The 23,435-nt window shown below is 51.1% G+C and overlaps 1 protein-coding gene across 1 annotated transcript in view; it reads left to right on the forward strand.

The window, feature by feature from the left end:
* LOC142494329 (uncharacterized) overlaps positions 1–23,435 on the forward strand; it is a 194,946-nt gene that overhangs the window by 112,710 nt on the left and 58,801 nt on the right. Inside the window, exons 8-10 of the mRNA XM_075598888.1 lie at positions 4,193–4,342; positions 13,783–13,887; positions 13,968–14,256. Coding sequence (XP_075455003.1) covers positions 4,193–4,342; positions 13,783–13,887; positions 13,968–14,256 — 544 coding nt within the window. The remainder of the gene's footprint in view (positions 1–4,192; positions 4,343–13,782; positions 13,888–13,967; positions 14,257–23,435) is intronic.

Consider the following 23,435-nt stretch of genomic DNA (forward strand, 5'->3'; position numbering starts at 1 on the left):
GCTGTAGTGAGGTACAGTAGCTGTTTGTGCTGTGTGTGTTGTAGTGAGGTACAGTAGCTGTGTGTGCTGTGTGTGTTGTAGTGAGGTACAGTAGCTGTTTGTGCTGTGTGTGTTGTAGTGAGGTACAGTAGCTGTTTGTGCTGTGCGTGTTGTTGTGAGGTACAGTAGCTGTTTGTGCTGTGTGTGTTGTAGTGAGGTACAGTAGCTGTTTGTGCTGTGTGTGTTGTAGTGAGGTACAGTAGCTGTTTGTGCTGTGTGTGTTGTAGTGAGGTACAGTAGCTGTTTGTGCTGTGCGTGTTGTAGTGAGGTACAGTAGCTGTTTGTGCTGTGTGTGTTGTAGTGAGGTACAGTAGCTGTTTGTGCTGTGCATGTTGTAGTGAGGTACAGTAGCTGTGTGCTGTGTGTGTTGTAGTGAGGTACAGTATCTGTTTGTGCTGTGTGTGTTGTAGTGAGGTACAGTAGCTGTTTGTGCTGTGTGTGTTGTAGTGAGGTACAGTAGCTGTTTGTGCTGTGTGTGTTGTAGTGAGGTACAATAGCCGTTTGTGCTGTGTGTGTTGTAGTGAGGTACAGTAGCTGTGTGTGTTGTAGTGAGGTACGTAGCTGTTTGTGCTGTGTGTGTTGTAGTGAGGTACAGTAGCTGTTTGTGCTGTGTGTGCTGTAGTGAGGTACAGTAGCTGTTTGTGCTGTGTGTGTTGTAGTGAGGTACAGTAGCTGTTTGTGCTGTGTGTGTTGTAGTGAGGTACAGTAGCTGTGTGTGTTGTAGTGAGGTACAGTAGCTGTTTGTGCTGTGTGTGTTGTAGTGAGGTACAGTAGCTGTTTGTGCTGTGTGTGTTGTAGTGAGGTACAGTATCTGTTTGTGCTGTGTGTTGTAGTGAGGTACAGTAGCAGTTTGTGCTGTGTGTGCTGTAGTGAGGTACAGTAGCTGTTTGTGCTGTGTGTGTTGTAGTGAGGTACAGTAGCTGTTTGTGCTGTGTGTGTTGTAGTGAGGTACAGTATATGTTTGTGCTGTGTGTGTTGTAGTGAGGTACAGTAGCTGTTTGTGCTGTGTGTGTTGTAGTGAGGTACAGTTGCTGTTTGTGCTGTGTGTGTTGTAGTGAGGTACAGTAGCTGTTTGTGCTGTGTGTGTTTGTAGTGAGGTACAGTAGCTGTTTGTGCTGTGTGTGCTGTAGTGAGGTACAGTAGGTGTTTGTGCTGTGTGTGTTGTAGTGAGGAACAGTATCTGTTTGTGCTGTGTGTGTTGTAGTGAGGTACAGTAGCTGTTTGTGCTGTGTGTGTTGTAGTGAGGTACAGTAGCTGTGTGTGCTGTGTGTGTTGTAGTGAGGTACAGTAGCTGTTTGTGCTGTGTGTGTTGTAGTGAGGTACAGTAGCTGTGTGTGCTGTGTGTGTTGTAGTGAGGTACAGTAGCTGTTTGTGCTGTGTGTGTTGTAGTGAGGTACAGTAGCTGTTTGTGCTGTGTGTGTTGTAGTGAGGTACAGTAGCTGTGTGTGCTGTGTGTGTTGTAGTGAGGTACAGTAGCTGTTTGTGCTGTGTGTGTTGTAGTGAGGTACAGTAGCTGTTTGTGCTGTGTGTGTTGTAGTGAGGAACAGTATCTGTTTGTGCTGTGTGTGCTGTAGTGAGGTACAGTATCTGTTTGTGCCGTGTGTGTTGTAGTGAGGTACAGTATCTGTGTGTGCTGTGTGTGTTGTAGTGAGGTACAGTAGCTGTGTGTGCTGTGTGTGTTGTAGTGAGGTACAGTAGCTGTGTGTGCTGTGTGTGTTGTAGTGAGGTACAGTAGCTGTTTGTGCTGTGTGTGTTGTAGTGAGGTACAGTAGCTGTTTGTGCTGTGTGTGTTTGTAGTGAGGTACAGTAGCTGTTTGTGCTGTGTGTGCTGTAGTGAGGTACAGTAGCTGTGTGTGCTGTGTGTGTTGTAGTGAGGTACAGTAGCTGTTTGTGCTGTGTGTGCTGTAGTGAGGTACAGTAGCTGTTTGTGCTGTGTGTGTTGTAGTGAGGTACAGTAGCTGTTTGTGCTGTGTGTGTTGTAGTGAGGTACAGTAGCTGTTTGTGCTGTGTGTGTTGTAGTGAGGTACAGTAGCTGTGTGTGTTGTAGTGAGGTACAGTAGCTGTTTGTGCTGTGCGTGTTGTAGTGAGGAACAGTAGCTGTTTGTGCTGTGTGTGTTTGTAGTGAGGTACAGTAGCTGTTTGTGCTGTGTGTGTTGTAGTGAGGTACAGTAGCTGTTTGTGCTGTGTGTGTTGTAGTGAGGTACAGTAGCTGTTTGTGCTGTGTGTGCTGTAGTGAGGTACAGTAGCTGTTTGTGCTGTGTGTGTTGTAGTGAGGTACAGTAGCTGTTTGTGCTGTGTGTGTTGTAGTGAGGTACAGTAGCTGTTTGTGCTGTGTGTGTTGTAGTGAGGTACAGTAGCTGTTTGTGCTGTGTGTGTTGTAGTGAGGTACAGTAGCTGTTTGTGCTGTGTGTGTTGTAGTGAGGTACAGTAGCTTTTTGTGCTGTGTGTGTTGTAGTGAGGTACAGTAGCTGTTTGTGCTGTGTGTGTTGTAGTGGGGTACTGTAGCTGTTTGTGCTGTGTGTGCTGTGTGTGTTGTAGTGAGGTACAGTAGCTGTTTGTGCTGTGTGTGTTGTAGTGAGGTACAGTAGCTGTTTGTGCTGTGTGTGTTGTAGTGAGGTACAGTAGCTGTTTGTGCTGTGTGTGTTGTAGTGAGGTACAGTAGCTGTTTGTGCTGTGTGTGTTGTAGTGAGGTACAGTAGCTGTTTGTGCTGTGTGTGTTGTAGTGAGGTACAGTAGGTGTGTGTGCTGTGTGTGTTGTAGTGAGGTACAGTAGCTGTTTGTGCTGTGTGTGTTGTAGTGAGGTACAGTAGCTGTTTGTGCTGTGTGTGTTGTAGTGAGGTACAGTAGCTGTTTGTGCTGTGTGTGTTGTAGTGAGGTACAGTAGCTGTGTGTGCTGTGTGTGTTGTAGTGAGGTACAGTAGCTGTTTGTGCCGTGTCTGTTGTAGTGAGGTACAGTAGCTGTTTGTGCTGTGTGTGTTGTAGTGAGGTACAGTAGCTGTGTGTGCTGTGTGTGTTGTAGTGAGGTACAGTAGCTGTTTGTGCTGTGCGTGTTGTAGTGAGGTACAGTAGCTGTTTGTGCTGTGTGTGTTGTAGTGAGGTACAGTAGCTGTTTGTGCTGTGTGTGTTGTAGTGAGGTACAGTAGGTGTGTGTGCTGTGTGTGTTGTAGTGAGGTACAGTAGCTGTTTGTGCTGTGTGTGTTGTAGTGAGGTACAGTAGCTGTTTGTGCTGTGTGTGTTGTAGTGAGGTACAGTAGCTGTTTGTGCTGTGTGTGTTGTAGTGAGGTACAGTAGCTGTGTGTGCTGTGCGTGTTGTAGTGAGGTACAGTAGCTGTTTGTGCTGTGTGTGTTGTAGTGAGGTACAGTAGCTGTGTGTGCTGTGTGTGTTGTAGTGAGGTACAGTAGCTGTTTGTGCTGTGTGTGTTGTAGTGAGGTACAGTAGCTGTTTGTGCTGTGTGTGTTGTAGTGAGGTACAGTAGCTGTTTGTGCTGTGTGTGTTGTAGTGAGGTACAGTAGCTGTGTGTGCTGTGTGTGTTGTAGTGAGGTACAGTAGCTGTTTGTGCTGTGTGTGTTGTAGTGGGGTACAGTAGCTGTGTGTGCTGTGTGTGTTGTAGTGACGTACAGTAGCTTCGTGTGCTGTGTGTGCTGTAGTGAGGTACAGTAGCTGTTTGTGCTGTGCGTGTTGTAGTGAGGTACAGTAGCTGTTTGTGCTGTGTGTGTTGTAGTGAGGTACAGTAGCTGTGTGTGCTGTGTGTGTTGTAGTGAGGTACAGTAGCTGTTTGTGCTGTGTGTGTTGTAGTGAGGTACAGTAGCTGTTTGTGCTGTGTGTGTTGTAGTGAGGTACAGTAGCTGTTTGTGCTGTGTGTGTTGTAGTGAGGTACAGTAGCTGTGTGTGCTGTGTGTGTTGTAGTGAGGTACAGTAGCTGTTTGTGCTGTGTGTGTTGTAGTGGGGTACAGTAGCTGTGTGTGCTGTGTGTGTTGTAGTGACGTACAGTAGCTTCGTGTGCTGTGTGTGTTGTAGTGAGGTACAGTAGGTGTTTGTGCTGTGTGTGTTGTAGTGAGGTACAGTAGCTGTTTGTGCCGTGTGTGTTGTAGTGAGGTACAGTAGCTGTTTGTGCTGTGTGTGTTGTAGTGAGGTAGCTGAGGGTGCTGTTTCTGTGTTGTAGTAACAAGCGGAGCTCGCGATCTGAAATGTCGCTTTGAGAGAATCGCCGGAATTGCAGAGGAGGAGACGCGCCAGCGAGCAGAGGAGGAGAGAGGGAGACGGCAGAAGAGAGAGACACCGGAGAGAGAACAAAGAAGAGAGGTGAGAGAGCATTGCGTGTTCAGTACGTGTGTGTATGATACAGCAGAGCAATATGTGTTCAGTGCGTATGTCATACAGCAGAGCATTGTGTGTTCAGTACGTGTGTGTGTCATACAGCAGAGCATTGCGTGTTCAGTACGTGTGTGTATGATACAGCAGAACATTGTGTTCAGTACATGCGTGTGTCATACAGCTGAACCTTTTGTGTTCAGTACATGAGTGTGTGATACAGCAGAACATTGTGTGTTCAGTACGTGTGTGTCATACAGCTGAACCTTGTGTTAAGAACGTGTGTCATACAGCAGAGCAATATGTGTTCAGTGCGTATGTCATACAGCAGAGCAATATGTGTTCAGTGCGTATGTCATACAGCAGAACATTGTGTTCAGTACATGCGTGTGTCATACAGCTGAACCTTGTGTGTTCAGTACATGAGTGTGTGATACAGCAGAACATTGTGTGTTCAGTACGTGCGTGTGTCATACAGCTGAACCTTGTGTTCAGAGCGTGTGTCATACAGCAGAGCATTGTGTGTTCAGTACGTGCGTGTGTCATACAGCTGAACATTGTGTGTTCAGTACGTGCGTCATACAGCAGAACATTGTGTGTTCAGTATGTGCGTCATACAGCAGAACATTGTGTGTTCAGTACATGCGTGTGTCATATAGCAGAGCATTGTGTGCTCAATACATGTGTGTCATACAGAAGAGCATTGTGTGCTCAGTTCATGTGTGTCATTGTGACTGACGGTGAAGGGGTAACCAGGCCATCGATAAAGGTATTGTGCCCAGCTTGTTACTTCTGAGCCCTGTTTAAGGTTTTAGAGTGTCAGCTCTTCAACCTGTGTATTGTACCTGCAATGAATGTAATTGTATGACAATGAAGAATGTGTGCGTGTTTTACCTTTCCAGGAGTGCTAACCAGGGGGGAGTCTCAGGGAGGGACACATTGGCTGTACATGACATGTGTGTGTGTTTTACCTTTCCAGGAGTGCTAACCAGGGGGGATTCTCAGGCTATGAGTTTCAGGGGGGACTTTGCAGTAAAAGTGTTGTCAGATTGTGTCTAGGTAGCAGGGGCCCAAAGCTGCTGGTTACCCCAAAAAAGTATCCAGGAATCAGGTCATATTCCCGGGGACATATAGACACATCCTCCCTTATCTGTTCAGTCGAGTACGACTCTCGGCCACTCTATGGATCACTTGTCTCCATGTCTTCCGATCTCTCACGGCTTCTTTCAATTCTGCTATGTTCGGTCCAGTGTCTTTCTTGATGGTATCTAGCCAGCGAGTTCTTGGGCGGCCTCTTCCTCTTTTGCCACCGATCATTTCTAGCATGGCATCCTTCTCAAGCGACTCACTTCACATGATGTCACCAAAGTAGGAGAGCTTTTGCTTTGTTATCTTAGCCTTCAGTGAGATTTTTGGTTTGATCCATTCCAGAACTGCTTGGTTCGTTACTCTGGCTGTCCATGGAATGCGTAGCAGACGTCTCCAGCACCACAGTTCAAAGCATTGATCTTTCGCCTGTCTGCCTTTCTCAGAGTCCAGGTTTTGCAGCCGTATGTTGCTATTGGGAAAACGATTGCACTGACCAATCTGCATTTAGTTGCCAGGTTGATGTCTTTATTCTTCCAGATGTTGTTCATACTGACCATCGCATTTCTTCCAGATGTTGTTCATACTGACCATCGCATTTCTTCCAAGTGTCAGCCGTCTCTTGATCTCAGGGGTGCAGCCGCCATCGCGATCAATTTTGGAGCCAAGGAAGATGAAATCTTTAACCACTTCAATTTCTTTATTGTTGATCTTGATATTAACATTCGGATTTTTTGCTGTTGTCATGATCTGTGTCTTCTTAATGTTCAGGCGCAGTCCAACCTTCTCACTTTCTTCTTTGACTTTCATGATCCGATGTTCAAGATCCGTCTTGTTTTCAGCCAGCAGAGTGGTATCATCGGTGTATCGGAGGTTGTTGATGTTTCTGCCGCCTATTTTCACGCCAATCTTGGACTCATCCAGGCCTGCTCGCCGCATGGCAGCTTCTGCATAAATGTTGAAAGCTGCTGGTGATAGGATGCATCCTTGGCGTGTGCCCTTTCCGATCTTGAACCAATCCGTGTCTCCGTATGGCTTTCGGACTATAGCTTCTTGATCTTGATAGTGATTTTAGGAGTTCAGTCAGGTATGGTGGTGTGCCCATTTCCTTAAGCAGGTCCGGAGCTTGTAGTGCTCAATTACATCAACGCCTTTGAATAATCGATGAAACACATGTAGAGATCTTTGTGATACTCCCTGTTTTTTCCATAATCCATCGATGGGTGGCAATGTGATCACGAGGGCCTATGCCTTTCCTAAAGGCAGCTTGCACATTTGGCATTTCCCCATCTACGGTTGTACTCGAGCGCTGTTGGATAATCTTCAGAAGGATTTTGCTTGCGTGTGGTGTCAAGGCTATGGAGCGGTAATTTGAGCAATCCTTCGTGTCACCCTTCTTCAGAATTGGGATGAATACTGCTCTTCTCCATTCTTTCGGCCACTCACACGTGCTCCATATGCATTGACATAATGCTGTTAATGCTGCCGCTGGTATGGATGTGAGTAATTCTGCTGGGATGCCATCGATTCCTGGGGCTTTTCGGTTGGCTAATTGCTTCATTGCCCATGCGACTTCTTCCTGCAGAATATCTGGCTCCAGTTCCAGTGTCTCATTCTCCTCCGCCGGGTGGTTCTGATATTCATTTTCGTACAACTTCTCTGTGTATTCTTTCCACCGCTCACGTATGGCTTGCTGGTCATGCAATTCCTGGCCATTGCTCCCACGAACTGTTGTCTTCTGAGCCTTGAATGACCCTGTTCACGTGGGTGTACAGTTCTCGCGTATGACCTTACCTGCTCGCTACCTCCACCTTCTGGCACTGTTACTTCCAGTAGTTCTTTGTCCTTTCTGGCCTCTCTTTGGAATTCTGCATTCAGCCTTCTGAAATCTTCTCTGTTCCCAGTAGCTTGGCCTTCCTTCTCTCTTCTGCGATGCCGATGGTAGAATCGGAAATTCACTGGGCTGATTTCGATTGTTTCTTGTGCGGACATGTTCTAAGGCTGTTTCGATAATGCATGCTTTCACTTCTTCCCACATCTCATCTGGGTGCCTTTCTTCTGTAGCGAGGAGGTCGAATCTGTTCTTTACTTCGACGGCGTAGCTGGGGCTGATCGTGTCTGTGTTGAATTTCTTTGTGGCTGCCGTTTGTTTGGTGTTGCGGAATCTGAGTTTAACTGTGGCTACCAGCAGTTGGGGATCTGATCCGCAATCAGCAGCAGGGTATGTCTTCACAGCCAAGATCAAGCTCTGCCACGTCTTCTGACACAGGATGTAGTCAATTTGGTTTCTGTGTTCTCCACTTGGTGATGTCCAGGTGTACAGCCGCCGTTTGGGTTGTTTGAACCAAGTGTTGGTGATCGTTAGCCAATGTTCTTGACAGAATTTAACCAATTGGTCTCCTGCCTCGCTCCGCACTCCTAAACCGAATCTTCCAACGATTTCGGGTGCTGCCATAGTTCCCACTTTGGAGTTGAAATCACCAATAATGTAGATAATGTCCTTATTGGGTGTTTGGCGTAGTGCATCCTGAAGTTCGCCATAGAGCTCTTCCTCTTCAGGTGCGTCTGCTGTTGGAGAGTATATTTTGGGAGCCGTGATGTCACGAGGTTTCCCTCTGATTCGGGCGGCCATTATTCGGTTGCTGAGTGTCGGATAACTCTCGTGGCTTTGGCAAATTTCTTGTTCACGATAAAGCCCACTCCTCGCCGTCTGGTGGTGTCATTGCCAGAGTAATACAACGTGTGCTCGCCGGAATTGAAGAAGCCATTGCCAGTCCAATGTATTTCACTGGTGCCCGATATGTAGATGTTCAGTCGATCCATTTCCCTTTTCACAATGTCCAATTTTCCTGCATTCAGACTGTTCACGTCCCACGTTCCAATCTTGTATGGTTTTGTGCAGCGCAGAGTGGTTGTTTCGCTGTGGGCCACATCACCAGATGGGCGGAACGGATTTATCCTATCGGTGTAATCACTGCCCCGGTTACTTCGACCTCCTCCTTGCTCTTCCCCAGTCGCGTTTTGGGTACCGTCCAGCTTAGTGGTCCCACTTTCCAAGGGAACTTCCAAGTTCCGAGAGACCAGATGGCCAACAAGCCTGGTGCCACCGAGTCTGCTCGGGTCCCGGACTTGAAAGCCTCAGAGATGCCAAGGTGTCAGGCCGGGCGGAGCACTGGAGTTAAAACTCCAGTACTCATGTCCAGACATGAATAGGGGCTAGCGGGCAAACATTTGCCCAGACTCTGTGGAGCCTGACACAGCGGGTGGGTTCCATATGCTAAGGGAAAGAGGTGCCGAGCTGGCGCATGCTCTTTGCAGAATTGAAATCCGTGCCCGCCCGGCCTCAGAGTACTGACAACTCTCTGATAGGCTAGTAGAAAGCTCCCCACGCTCTGATTGGCTGTAGCGTTCTGTGAATGGGACTGTAAATCCTATAAGAAACCTAGCAGCCAATCAGGTCCTCAGATTCTAAGCGCCAAGACCGAAATCACCAAAAGATGCTCTGAGAGAAATAGACACGAGCCGGCTGCAGAACTTTCAAGGCCAAGTCCCACTTTGTGGGGCCAAGTTCTGAGAAGAGAATGTAGCGGTCGCGGCTAGAACTACACGCCGAAGAGAGTACCAGACATTTGGTACTATCTCCCGGTCAAGGGATTTTGGCATCTCCGGCAGAGATACAGCGGTGGCGTCTGGTAACTCATGCCGAATTGAGTTCCAGCACTTTTGCGGGTAACTCCCGGTAACTTAAAGACTTTGTTTTATGGACTATCTGAGTTTGGAAAGATTGTTTTGTAGCCCAGACCCCCAGTAAGTGTGTTTTATCATGTTTATTGTAACCCACGCTGTGTGTGTGTGTGTGTCACTGTGTGTGTGTGTGTGTGTGTCACTGTGTCACTGTGTCACTGTGTGTGTGTGTGTGTGTGTGTGTGTGTGTGTGTGTGTGTGTGTGTGTGTGTGTGTGTGTGTGTGTGTGTGTTTGTGTGTGTGTGTGTGTGTGTGTGTGTGTGTGTCACTGTGTGTGTGTGTGTGTGTGTGTGTGTGTGTGTGTGTGTGTGTGTGTGTGTGTGTGTGTGTGTGTGTGTGTGTGTGTGTGTGTGTGTGTGTGTGTGTGTGTGTGTCACTGTGTGTCACTGTGTGTGTGTGTGTGTGTGTGTGTGTGTGTGTGTGTGTGTGTGTGTCACTGTGTCACTGTGTGTGTGTGTGTGTGTGTGTGTGTGTGTGTGTGTGTGTGTGTGTGTGTGTGTGTGTGTGTGTGTTTGTGTGTGTGTGTGTGTGTCACTGTGTGTGCGTCTGTTTCTATGGAATAAATCGCAGTTTGTTTTACTTCTTGGTTTTGCTCAGTGATATGATCCCGGTATAAAGGTGTAAATTACCTGGTCTCCCGTGACAGTTATACAGCAGAGCATTGTGTGCGCAGTACATGCGTGTGTCATATAGCAGAGCATTGTGTGCGCAGTACATGCGTGTGTCATATAGCAGAGCATTGTGTGTACAGTACATGCGTGTGTCATATAGCAAAGCATTGTGTGCGCAGTACATGCGTGTGTCATATAGCAGAGCATTGTGTGCGCAGTACATGCGTGTGTCATATAGCAGAGCATTGTGTGCGCAGTACATGCGTGTGTCATATAGCAGAGCATTGTGTGCTCAGTACATGCATGTGTTATACAGCAGAGCATTGTGTGCGCAGTGCATGCGTGTGTCATATAGCAGAGCATTGTGTGCGCAGTACATGCGTGTGTCATATAGCAGAGCATTGTGTGCGCAGTACATGCATGTGTCATATGGCAGAGCATTGTGTGCGCAGTACATGCGTGTGTCATATAGCAGAGCATTGTGTGCGCAGTACATGCGTGTGTCATATAGCAGAGCATTGTGTGCTGAGTACATGCGTGTGTCATATAGCAGAGCATTGTGTGCTGAGTACATGCGTGTGTCATACAGCAGAGCATTGTCTTCTCAGTACATGCATGTGTCATAGCAGACCATTGTGTGCTCAGTACGTGTGTCATATAGCAGAGCATTGTGTGTGCAGTACATGCGTGTGTCATATAGCAGAGCATTGTGTGCTGAGTGCATGCATGTGTCATACAGCAGAGCATTGTGTGCTCAGTACATGCGTGTGTCATACAGCAGAGCATTGTGTGCTGAGTACATGCGTGTGTCATATAGCAGAGCATTGTGTGCTCAGTACATGCATGTGTTATACAGCAGAGCATTGTGTGCTCAGTACGTGTGTCATATAGCAGAGCATTGTGTGCGCAGTACATGCGTGTGTCATATAGCAGAGCATTGTGTGCGCAGTACATGCGTGTGTTATACAGCAAAGCATTGTGTGCTCAGTACATGCGTGTGTCATACAGCAGAGCATTGTGTGCTGAGTACATGCGTGTGTCATATAGCAGAGCATTGTGTGCTCAGTACATGCGTGTGTCATACAGCAGAGTATTGTGTGCTGAGTGCATGCGTGTGTCATATAGCAGAGCATTGTGTGCTCAGTACATGCGTGTGTTATACAGCAGAGCATTGTGTGCTGAGTACATGCGTGTGTCATACAGCAGAGCATTGTGTGCTGAGTACATGCGTGTGTTATAAAGCAGAGCATTGTGTGTGCAGTACATGCGTGTGTTATACAGCAGAGCATTGTGTGCTCAGTACATGTGTGTGTCATACAGCAGAGCATTGTGTGCTGAGTACATGCGTGTGTTATACAGCAGAGCATTGTGTGCGCAGTACATGCGTGTGTTATACAGCAGAGCATTGTGTGCTCAGTACATGCGTGTGTCATACAGCAGAGCATTGTGTGCTGAGTACATGCGTGTGTTATACAGCAGGGCATTGTGTGCGCAGTACATGCGTGTGTTATACAGCAGAGCATTGTGTGCTGAGTACATGCGTGTGTTATACAGCAGAGCAATGTGTGCTCAGTACATGCGTGTGTTATACAGCAGAGCATTGTGTGCTGAGTACATGCGTGTGTTATACAGCAGAGCATTGTGTGCTGAGTACATGCGTGTGTTATACAGCAGAGCATTGTGTGCTCAGTACATGCGTGTGTTATACAGCAGAGAATTGTGTGCTGAGTACATGCATGTCATACAGCAGAGCATTGTGTGCTGAGTACATGCGTGTGTCATACAGCAGAGCATTGTGTGCTGAGTACATGCGTGTGTTATACAGCAGAGCATTGTGTGTGCAGTACATACGTGTGTTATACAGCAGAGCATTGTGTGCGCAGTACATGCGTGTGTCATACAGCAGAGCATTGTGTGTGCAGTACATGCTTGTATTATACAGCATAGCATTGTGTGTGCAGTACATACGTGTGTTATACAGCAGAGCATTGTGTGCTCAGTACATGCGTGTGTCATACAGCAGAGCATTGTGTGTGCAGTACATGCGTGTGTTATACAGCAGAGCATTGTGTGCACAGTACATGCGTGTGTTACACAGCAGAGCATTGTGTGCGCAGTACATGCGTGTGTCATACAGCAGAGCATTGTGTGTGCAGTACATGCTTGTATTATACAGCATAGCATTGTGTGTGCAGTACATACATGTGTTATACAGCAGAGCATTGTGTGCTCAGTACATGCGTGTGTCATACAGCAGAGCATTGTGTGTGCAGTACATGCGTGTGTTATACAGCAGAGCATTGTGTGTGCAGTACATGCGTGTGTTATACAGCAGAGCATTGTGTGCGCAGTACATGCGTGTGTCATACAGCAGAGCATTGTGTGTGCAGTACATACGTGTGTTATACAGCAGAGCATTGTGTGCTCAGTACATGCGTGTGTCATACAGCAGAGCATTGTGTGTGCAGTACATGCTTGTATTATACAGCATAGCATTGTGTGTGCAGTACATACGTGTGTTATACAGCAGAGCATTGTGTGCTCAGTACATGCGTGTGTCATACAGCAGAGCATTGTGTGTGCAGTACATGCGTGTGTTATACAGCAGAGCATTGTGTGTGCAGTACATGCGTGTGTTATACAGCAGAGCATTGTGTGCGCAGTACATGCGTGTGTCATACAGCAGAGCATTGTGTGCGCAGTACATGCGTGTGTTACACAGCAGAGCATTGTGTGCGCAGTACATGCGTGTGTCATACAGCAGAGCATTGTGTGCACAGTACATACGTGTGTTATACAGCAGAGCATTGTGTGCACAGTACATGCGTGTGTTATACAGCAGAGCATTGTGTGCTCAGTACATGCGTGTGTTATACAGCAGAGCATTGTGTGCACAGTACATGCGTGTGTTACACAGCAGAGCATTGTGTGTGCAGTACATACGTGTGTTATACAGCAGAGCATTGTGTGCTCAGTACATGCGTGTGTCATACAGCAGAGCATTGTGTGTGCAGTACATGCGTGTGTTATACAGCAGAGCATTGTGTGTGCAGTACATGCGTGTGTTATACAGCAGAGCATTGTGTGCGCAGTACATGCGTGTGTCATACAGCAGAGCATTGTGTGCGCAGTACATGCGTGTGTTACACAGCAGAGCATTGTGTGTGCAGTACATGCGTGTGTCATACAGCAAAGCATTGTGTGCGCAGTACATGCGTGTGTCATACAGCAGAGCATTGTGTGCTCAGTACATACGTGTGTTATACAGCAGAGCATTGTGTGCACAGTACATGCGTGTGTTATACAGCAGAGCATTGTGTGCACAGTACATGCGTGTGTTACACAGCAGAGCATTGTGTGTGCAGTACATGCGTGTGTCATACAGCAAAGCATTGTGTGCGCAGTACATGCGTGTGTCATACAGCAGAGCATTGTGTGCACAGTACATACGTGTGTTATACAGCAGAGCATTGTGTGCACAGTACATGCGTGTGTTACACAGCAGAGCATTGTGTGCACAGTACATGCGTGTGTTACACAGCAGAGCATTGTGTGCGCAGTACATACGTGTGTTATACAGCAGAGCATTGTGTGCGCAGTACATGCGTGTGTCATACAGCAGAGCATTGTGTGCAGTACATGCGTGTGTCATACAGCAGAGCATTGTGTGTGCAGTACATGCGTGTGTTATACAGCAGAGCATTGTGTGCTCAGTACATGCATGTGTTATACAGCAGAGCATTGTGTGCTGAGTACATGCGTGTGTTATACAGCAGAGCATTGTGTGCTCAGTACATGCATGTGTTATACAGCAGAGCATTGTGTACACAGTACATGCGTGTGTCATACAGCAGAGCATTGTGTGCGCAGTACATGCGTGTGTCACACAGCAGAGCATTGTGTGCTGAGTACATGCGTGTGTCATACAGCAGAGCATTGTGTGCGCAGTACATGCGTGTGTCATACAGCAGAGCGCTGTGTATGTTTCAGCCTCCTCGGATCACAGAGAAGCCTCGGGTCCTCCTCCCAGAACAGATTCCAGTCCCTGTGCCCCGGGTTTCTCCCCGAACACCACAAGAGCCCATAGCCACAGAGGTGAGTTTATTAATGGGTGAGAGTTTCTTCGCAGCTCTTGAAGTCACCCACCCATCTTCATCCCCCGCTCTCACTCCCAGGAGACGTGGGACCCCGATTATGAGGAGCCCCCCGCCGTCCCCCCCAAACTCCCGGAGAGGGAGTATAAAGCCCCCCCGGCAGAGACGTACCGCGAAGAGGAGGAGAGTTACGAAGACATCCCAGACATCCCAAGTGATAGAGAAGAAGAGTACGAGGCCATCCCCGACCTCCCGCATCGCAGAGAGGAAGAAAAGGAGGAAGACTACGAAAGTATTCTGGAGTCACCACAGGAGGATGGGGAGGATCTGTATGAGGAGATGCCGAGAGAGAAGGAACCCCGCGTGATGGGTGAGGGGCAAAGCGAGAGTTAATAATGCGGGGGTTATGGTAACGGGAGGGAGGATTAGAGGGGATGTGAGGGGAGGGAGGATTAGAGGGGATGTGAGGGGAGGGAGGGTTAGAGGTGATGTGAGGGGAGGGAGGGAGGGTTAGAGGTGATGTGAGGGGAGGGAGGGAGGGTTAGAGGTGATGTGAGGGGAGGGAGGGTTAGAGGTGATGTGAGGGGAGGGAAGAGGTGATGTGAGGGGAGGGAGGATTAGAGGGGAGGGAGGGTTAGAGGTGATTTGAGGGGAGGGAGGATTAGAGGGGATGTGAGGGGGAGGGAGGGTTAGAGAGGATGTGAGGGGAGGGAGGATTAGAGGTGATGTGAGGGGAGGGAAGAGGTGATGTGAGGGGAGGGAGGATTAGAGGGGAGGGAGGGTTAGAGGTGATTTGAGGGGAGGGAGGATTAGAGGGGATGTGAGGGGGAGGGAGGGTTAGAGGGGATGTGAGGGGAGGGAGGATTAGAGGTGATGTGAGGGGAGGGAGGTTTAGAGGTGATGTGAGGGGAGGGAGGGTTAGAGGTGATGTGAGGGGAGGGAGGGTTAGAGGTGATGTGAGGGGAGGTAAGAGGTGATGTGAGGGGAGGGAGGATTAGAGGGGATGTGAGGGGAGAGAGGGTTAGAGGTGATGTGAGGGGAGGGGGGATTAGAGGGGATGTGAGGGGAGAGAGGGTTAGAGGTGATGTGAGGGGAGGGAGGGTTAGAGGTGATGTGAGGGGAGGTTAGAGGTGATGTGAGGGGAGGGAGGGTTAGAGGTGATGTGAGGGGAGGGAGAGTTAGAGGTGATGGTGAGGGGAGGGAAGGTTAGAGGTGATGGTGAGGGGAGGGAGGGTTAGAGGTGATGTGAGGGGAGGGAGGGTTAGAGGGGATGTGAGGGGAGGGAGGATTAGAGGGGATGTGAGGGGAGGGAGGGTTAGAGGTGATGTGAGGGGAGGAATGGTTAGAGGTGATGTGAGGGGAGGGAAGAGGTGATGTGAGGGGAGGGAGGGTTAGAGGTGATGTGAGGGGAGGGAGGGTTAGAGGTGATGTGAGGGGAGGGAGGATTAGAGGGGATGTGAGGGGAGGGAGGGTTAGAGGTGATGTGAGGGGAGGGGGGTTAGAGGTGATGTGAGGGGAGGGAGGGTTAGAGGTGATGTGAGGGGAAGGAGGGTTAGAGGTGATGTGAGGGAGGGAGGGTTAGAGGTGATGTGAGGGGAGGGAGGGTTAGAGGTGATGTGAGGGGAGGGAGGGTTAGAGGTGATGTGAGGGGAGGGAGGGTTAGAGGTGAGGGGAGGGGAGGGAGGGTTAGAGGTGAGGGGAGGGGAGGGAGGGAGGGTTAGAGGTGAGGGGAGGGAGGGTTAGAGGTGATGTGAGGGGAGGGAGGGAGGGTTAGAGGTGATGTGAGGGGAGGGAGGGAGGGTTAGAGGTGATGTGAGGGGAGGGAGGGTTAGAGGTGATGTGAGGGGAGGGAGGGAGGGTTAGAGGTGATGTGAGGGGAGGGAGGGTTAGAGGTGATGTGAGGGGAGGGAGGGTTAGAGGTGATGTGAGGGGAGGGAGGGAGGGTTAGAGGTGATGTGAGGGGAGGGAGGGTTAGAGGTGATGTGAGGGGAGGGAGGGAGGGTTAGAGGTGATGTGAGGGGAGGGAGGGAGGGTTAGAGGTGATGTGAGTTTAGAGGTGATGTGAGGGGAGGGAGGGTTAGAGGTGATGTGAGGGGAGGGAGGGAGGGAGGGTTAGAGGTGATGTGAGGGGAGGGAAGGTTAGAGGTGATGTGAGGGGAGGAAGGGTTAGAGGTGATGTGAGGGGGGGAAGAGGTGGTGTGAGGGGAGGGAGGGTTAGAGGGATGTGAGGGGAGGGAGGATTAGAGGGGATGTGAGGGGAGGTTAGATGTGAGGGGGAGGGAGGATTAGAGGTGATGTGAGGGGAGGGAGGGTTAGAGGTGATGTGAGGGGAGGGAGGATTAGAGGGGATGTGAGGGGAGGATTAGAGGTGATGTGAGGGGAGGGAGGGAGGGTTAGAGGTGATGTGAGGGGAGGGAGGGAGGGTTAGAGGTGATGTGAGGGGAGGGAGGGAGGGTTAGAGGTGATGTGAGGGGAGGGAGGGAGGGTTAGAGGTGATGTGAGGGGAGGGAGGGAGGGTTAGAGGTGATGTGAGGGGAGGGAGGGTTAGAGGTGATGTGAGGGGAGGGAGGGAGGGTTAGAGGTGATGTGAGGGGGAGGGAGGGAGGGTTAGAGGTGATGTGAGGGGAGGGAAGGTTAGAGGTGATGTGAGGGGAGGGAGGGTTAGAGGTGATGTGAGGGGAGGGAGGATTAGAGGGGATGTGAGGGGAGGGAGGGTTAGAGGTGATGTGAGGGGAGGGAAGGTTAGAGGTGATGTGAGGGGAGGGAAGGTTAGAGGTGATGTGAGGGGAGGGAGTGTTAGAGGTGATGTGAGGGGAGGTTAGATGTGAGGGGGAGGGAGGGTTAGAGGTGATGTGAGGGGAGGGAGGATTAGAGGGGATGTGAGGGGAGGTTAGATGTGAGGGGGAGGGAGGGTTAGAGGGGATGTGAGGGGAGGGAGGATTAGAGGGGATGTGAGGGGGAGGGAAGGTTAGAGGTGATGTGAGGGGAGGGAGGGTTAGAGGGGATGTGAGGGGAGGGAGGGTTAGAGGTGATGTGAGGGGAGGGAGGATTAGAGGTGATGTGAGGGGAGGGAGGGTTAGAGGTGATGTGAGGGGAGGAGGGTTAGAGGTGATGTGAGGGGAGGGAGGGTTAGAGGTGATGTGAGGGAGGGAGGGTTAGAGGTGATGTGAGGGGAGGGAGGGTTAGAGGTGATGTGAGGGGAGGGAGGATTAGAGGGGATGTGAGGGGAGGTTAGATGTGAGGGGAGGGAGGGTTAGAGGTGATGTGAGGGAGGTTAGATGTGAGGGGGAGGGAGGGTTAGAGGGGATGTGAGGGGAGGGAGGATTAGAGGTGATGTGAGGGGAGGAGGGTTAGAGGTGATGTGAGGGGGGGAGGATTAGAGGGGATGTGAGGGGAGGTTAGATGTGAGGGGAGGGAGGGTTAGAGGTGATGTGAGGGGAGGTTAGATGTGAGGGGGAGGGAGGGTTAGAGGGGATGTGAGGGGAGGGAGGATTAGAGGGGATGTGAGGGGGAGGGAAGGTTAGAGGGGATGTGAGGGGAGGGAGGGTTAGAGGTGATGTGAGGGGAGGAAGGGTTAGAGGTGATGTGAGGGGGGGGAGGATTAGAGGGATGTGAGGGGAGGTTAGATGTGAGGGGAGGGAGGGTTAGAGGTGATGTGAGGGGAGGTTAGATGTGAGGGGGAGGGAGGGTTAGAGGGGATGTGAGGGGAGGGAGGATTAGAGGGGATGTGAGGGGAGGGAAGGTTAGAGGTGATGTGAGGGGAGGGAGGGTTAGAGGGATGTGAGGGGAGGGAAGGTTAGAGGTGATGTGAGGGGAGGGAGGGTTAGAGGTGATGTGAGGGGAGGGAAGGTTAGAGGTGATGTGAGGGGAGGGAGGGTTAGAGGTGATGTGAGGGGAGGGAAGGTTAGAGGTGATGTGAGGGGAGGGAGGATTAGAGGGGATGTGAGGGGAGGGAGGGTTAGAGGTGATGTGAGGGGAGGGAAGGTTAGAGGTGATGTGAGGGGAGGGAGTGTTAGAGGTGATGTGAGGGGAGGTTAGATGTGAGGGGGAGGGAGGGTTAGAGGTGATGTGAGGGGAGGGAGGATTAGAGGGATGTGAGGGGAGGTTAGATGTGAGGGGGAGGGAGGGTTAGAGGGGATGTGAGGGGAGGGAGGATTAGAGGGGATGTGAGGGGGAGGGAAGGTTAGAGGTGATGTGAGGGGAGGGAGGGTTAGAGGGGATGTGAGGGGAGGGAGGGTTATAGGTGATGTGAGGGGAGGGAGGATTAGAGGTGATGTGAGGGGAAGGAGGGTTAGAGGTGATGTAAGGGGAGGGAGGGTTAGAGGTGATGTGAGGGGAGGAGGATTAGAGGGGATGTGAGGGGAGGTTAGATGTGAGGGGAGGGAGGGTTAGAGGTGATGTGAGGGGAGGTTAGATGTGAGGGGGAGGGAGGGTTAGAGGGGATGTGAGGGGAGGGAGGATTAGAGGTGATGTGAGGGGAGGAAGGGTTAGAGGTGATGTGAGGGGGGGGAGGATTAGAGGGGATGTGAGGGGAGGTTAGATGTGAGGGGAGGGAGGGTTAGAGGTGATGTGAGGGGAGGTTAGATGTGAGGGGGAGGGAGGGTTAGAGGGGATGTGAGGGGAGGGAGGATTAGAGGGGATGTGAGGGGGAGGGAAGGTTAGAGGGGATGTGAGGGGAGGGAGGGTTAGAGGTGATGTGAGGGGAGGAAGGGTTAGAGGTGATGTGAGGGGGGGGAGGATTAGAGGGGATGTGAGGGGAGGTTAGATGTGAGGGGAGGGAGGGTTAGAGGTGATGTGAGGGGAGGTTAGATGTGAGGGGGAGGGAGGGTTAGAGGGGATGTGAGGGGAGGGAGGATTAGAGGGGATGTGAGGGGGAGGGAAGGTTAGAGGTGATGTGAGGGGAGGGAGGGTTAGAGGGGATGTGAGGGGAGGGAGGGTTAGAGGTGATGTGAGGGGAGGAAGGGTTAGAGGTGATGTGAGGGGGGGGAAGAGGTGGTGTGAGGGGAGGGAGGGTTAGAGGGGATGTGAGGGGAGGTTAGATGTGAGGGGGAGGGAGGGTTAGAGGGGATGTGAGGGGGAGGGAGGGTTAGAGGGGATGTGAGGGGAGGGAGGATTAGAGGGGATGTGAGGGGAGGTTAGATGTGAGGGGGAGGGAGGGTTAGAGGGGATGTGAGGGGGAGGGAGGGTTAGAAGTGATGTGAGGGGAGGGAGGGTTAGAGGGGATGTGAGGGGAGGGAAGGTTAGAGGTGATGTTAGGGGAGGGAAGAGGTGATATGAGGGGAGGGAGGATTAGAGGGGATGTGAGGGGAGGGAAGGTTAGAGGTGATGTTAGGGGAGGGAAGAGGGGATGTGAGGGGAGGGAGGGTTAGAGGTGATGTGAGGGGAGGGAGGGTTAGAGGTGATGTGAGGGGAGGGAGGGTTAGAGGTGATGTGAGGGGAGGGAGGGTTAGAGGTGATGTGAGGGGAGGGAGGGTTAGAGGTGATGTGAGGGGAGGTTAGATGTGAGGGGGAGGGAGGGTTAGAGGGGATGTGAGGGGAGGGAGGATTAGAGGTGATGTGAGGGGAGGTTAGATGTGAGGGGGAGGGAGGGTTAGAGGGGATGTGAGGGGAGGGAGGATTAGAGGGGATGTGAGGGGAGGGAGGGTTAGAGGTGATGTGAGGGGAGGGAAGAGGTGATGTGAGGGGAGGGAGGGTTAGAGGTGATGTGAGGGGGGGGAAGAGGTGGTGTGAGGGGAGGGAGGATTAGAGGGGATGTGAGGGGAGGGAGGATTAGAGGGGATGTGAGGGGAGGGAGGATTAGAGGGGATGTGAGGGGAGGTTAGATGTGAGGGGAGGGAGGGTTAGAGGTGATGTGAGGGGAGGGAGGATTAGAGGGGATGTGAGGGGAGGTTAGATGTGAGGGGGAGGGAGGGTTAGAGGGGATGTGAGGGGAGGGAGGATTAGAGGGGATGTGAGGGGAGGGAGGGTTAGAGGTGATGTGAGGGGAGGGAAGAGGTGATGTGAGGGGAGGGAGGGTTAGAGGTGATGTGAGGGGGGGGAAGAGGTGGAGTGAGGGGAGGGAGGATTAGAGGGGATGTGAGGGGAGGGAGGGTTAGAGGTGATGTTAGGGGAGGGAGGATTAGAGGGGATGTGAGGGGAGGGAGGGTTAGAGGTGATGTGAGGGGAGGGAGGGTTAGAGGGGATGTGAGGGGAGGGAGGGTTAGAGTTTATGTGAGGGGAGGGAGGGAGGGTTAGAGGTGATGTGAGGGGAGGGAAGGTTAGAGGTGATGTGAGGGGATGGAGGGAGGGTTAGAGGGGATGTGAGGGGAGGGAGGGTTAGAGGGGATGTGAGGGGAGGGAGGGAGGGTTAGAGGGGATGTGAGGGGAGGGAGGGTTAGAGGGGATGTGAGGGGAGGGAGGGTTAGAGGTGATGTGAGGGGAGGGAGGATTAGAGGGGATGTGAGGGGAGGGAGGGTTAGAGGGGATGTGAGGGGAGGGAGGGTTAGAGGTGATGTGAGGGGAGGGAGGGTTAGAGGTGATGTGAGGGGAGGGAGGGTTAGAGGGGATGTGAGGGGAGGGAGGGTTAGAGGGGATGTGAGGGGAGGGAGGGTTAGAGGTGATGTGAGGGGAGGGAGGATTAGAGGGGATGTGAGGGGAGGGAAGGTTAGAGGTGATGTGAGGGGAGGGGAGGTTAGAGGTGAGGGGAGGGAGGATTAGAGATGATGTGAGGGGAGGGAGGGTTAGAGGTCATGTGAGGGGAGGGAGGGTTAGAGGTGATGTGAGGGGAGGGAGGATTAGAGGTGATGTGAGGGGAGGGAGGGTTAGAGGTGATGTGAGGGGAGGGAAGGTTAGAGGGGATGGTGAGGGGAGGGAGGGTTAGAGGTGATTTGAGGGGAGGGAGGGTTAGAGGTGATGTGAGGGGAGGGAGGGTTAGAGGTGATGGTGAGGGGAGGGAGGATTAGAGGTGATTTGAGGGGAGGGGGCAGTTTCTCTCATATCCCCCTCTCCCTTCTCCCCTCTAACCTGCACATATTAACCCTTTATACATGTGACAGTTTCTCTCATATCCCCCTCTCCCTTCTCCCCTCTAAGCTGTACATGTTATGGTGCATGTCAGTGACCCTCCTGGACATAAGGCTGACGGTGCGCTCTCTGGTTGGGGATAGATGGAGCTTTAGGGACAGGATGGTGTTAGGGAACGTTAGGTGAGAGTGTGACAGTGCTCTCTGGTTGGGGATAGATGGAGCTTTAGGGACAGGATGGTGTTAGGGAACGTTAGGTGAGAGTGTGACAGTGCTCTCTGGTTGGGGATAGATGGAGCTTTAGGGACAGGATGGTGTTAGGGAACGTTAGGTGAGAGTGTGACAGTGCTCTCTGGTTGGGGATAGATGGAGCTTTAGGGACAGGATGGTGTTAGGGAACGTTAGGTGAGAGTGTGACAGTATTCTCTGGCTGGGGATAGATGGAGCTTTAGGGACAGTATGGTGTTAGGGAACGTTAGGTGAGAGTGTGACAGTATTCTCTGGCTGGGGATAGATGGAGCTTTAGGGACAGGATGGTGTTAGGGAACGTTAGGTGAGAGTGTGACAGTATTCTCTGGCTGGGGATAGATGGAGCTTTATGGACAGGATGGTGTTAGGGAACGTTAGGTGAGAGTGTGACAGTATTCTCTGGCTGGGGATAGATGGAGCTTTATGGACAGGATGGTGTTAGGGAACGTTAGGTGAGAGTGTGACAGTATTCTCTGGCTGGGGATAGATGGAGCTTTATGGACAGGTTGCTGTTAGGGAACGTTAGGTGAGAGTGTGACAGTATTCTCTGGCTGGGGATAGATGGAGCTTTAGGGACAGGATGGTGTTAGGGAACGTTAGGTGAGAGTGTGACAGTATTCTCTGGCTGGGGATAGATGGAGCTTTAGGGACAGGATGGTGTTAGGGAACGTTAGGTGAGAGTGTGACAGTATTCTCTGGCTGGGGATAGATGGAGCTTTAGGGACAGTATGGTGTTAGGGAACGTTAGGTGAGAGTGTGACAGTATTCTCTGGCTGGGGATAGATGGAGCTTTAGGGACAGGATGGTGTTAGGGAACGTTAGGTGAGAGTGTGACAGTATTCTCTGGCTGGGGATAGATGGAGCTTTATGGACAGGATGGTGTTAGGGAACGTTAGGTGAGAGTGTGACAGTATTCTCTGGCTGGGGATAGATGGAGCTTTAGGGACAGGTTGCTGTTAGGGAACGTTAGGTGAGAGTGTGACAGTATTCTCTGGCTGGGGATAGATGGAGCTTTAGGGACAGGATGGTGTTAGGGAACGTTAGGTGAGAGTGTGACAGTATTCTCTGGCTGGGGATAGATGGAGCTTTAGGGACAGGATGGTGTTAGGGAACGTTAGGTGAGAGTGTGACAGTATTCTCTGGCTGGGGATAGATGGAGCTTTAGGGACAGGATGGTGTTAGGGAACGTTAGGTGAGAGTGTGACAGTATTCTCTGGCTGGGGATAGATGGAGCTTTAGGGACAGTATGGTGTTAGGGAACGTTAGGTGAGAGTGTGACAGTATTCTCTGGCTGGGGATAGATGGAGCTTTAGGGACAGGATGGTGTTAGGGAACGTTAGGTGAGAGTGTGACAGTATTCTCTGGCTGGGGATAGATGGAGCTTTATGGACAGGATGGTGTTAGGGAACGTTAGGTGAGAGTGTGACAGTGCTCTCTGGCTGGGGATAGATGGAGCTTTAGGGACAGGTTGCCGTTAGGGAACGTTAGGTGAGAGTGTGACAGTATTCTCTGGCTGGGGATAGATGGAGCTTTATGGACAGGTTGGTGTTAGGGAACGTTAGGTGAGAGTGTGACAGTATTCTCTGGCTGGGGATAGATGGAGCTTTAGGGACAGTATGGTGTTAGGGAACGTTAGGTGAGAGTGTGACAGTATTCTCTGGCTGGGGATAGATGGAGCTTTAGGGACAGGATGGTGTTAGGGAACGTTAGGTGAGAGTGTGACAGTATTCTCTGGCTGGGGATAGATGGAGCTTTAGGGACAGGATGCTGTTAGGGAACGTTAGGTGAGAGTGTGACAGTATTCTCTGGCTGGGGATAGATGGAGCTTTATGGACAGGATGGTGTTAGGGAACGTTAGGTGAGAGTGTGACAGTGTTCTCTGGCTGGGGATAGATGGAGCTTTATGGACAGGTTGGTGTTAGGGAACGTTAGGTGAGAGTGTGACAGTGCTCTCTGGCTGGGGATAGATGGAGCTTTAGGGGCAGGATGGTGTTAGGGAACGTTAGGTGAGAGTGTGACAGTGTTCTCTGGCTGGGGATAGATGGAGCTTTATGGACAGGATGGTGTTAGGGAACGTTAGGTGAGAGTGTGACAGTGCTCTCTGGCTGGGGATAGATGGAGCTTTAGGGACAGGATGGCGTTAGGGAACGTTAGGTGAGAGTGTGACAGTGCTCTCTGGCTGGGGATAGATGGAGCTTTAGGGACAGGTTGGTGTTAGGGAACGTTAGGTGAGAGTGTGACAGTGCTCTCTGGCTGGGGATAGATGGAGCTTTATGGACAGGATGGTGTTAGGGAACGT

Source organism: Ascaphus truei, chromosome 5, assembly GCF_040206685.1.
Source record: "Ascaphus truei isolate aAscTru1 chromosome 5, aAscTru1.hap1, whole genome shotgun sequence".
Taxonomy (NCBI): Eukaryota; Metazoa; Chordata; class Amphibia; order Anura; family Ascaphidae; genus Ascaphus; species Ascaphus truei.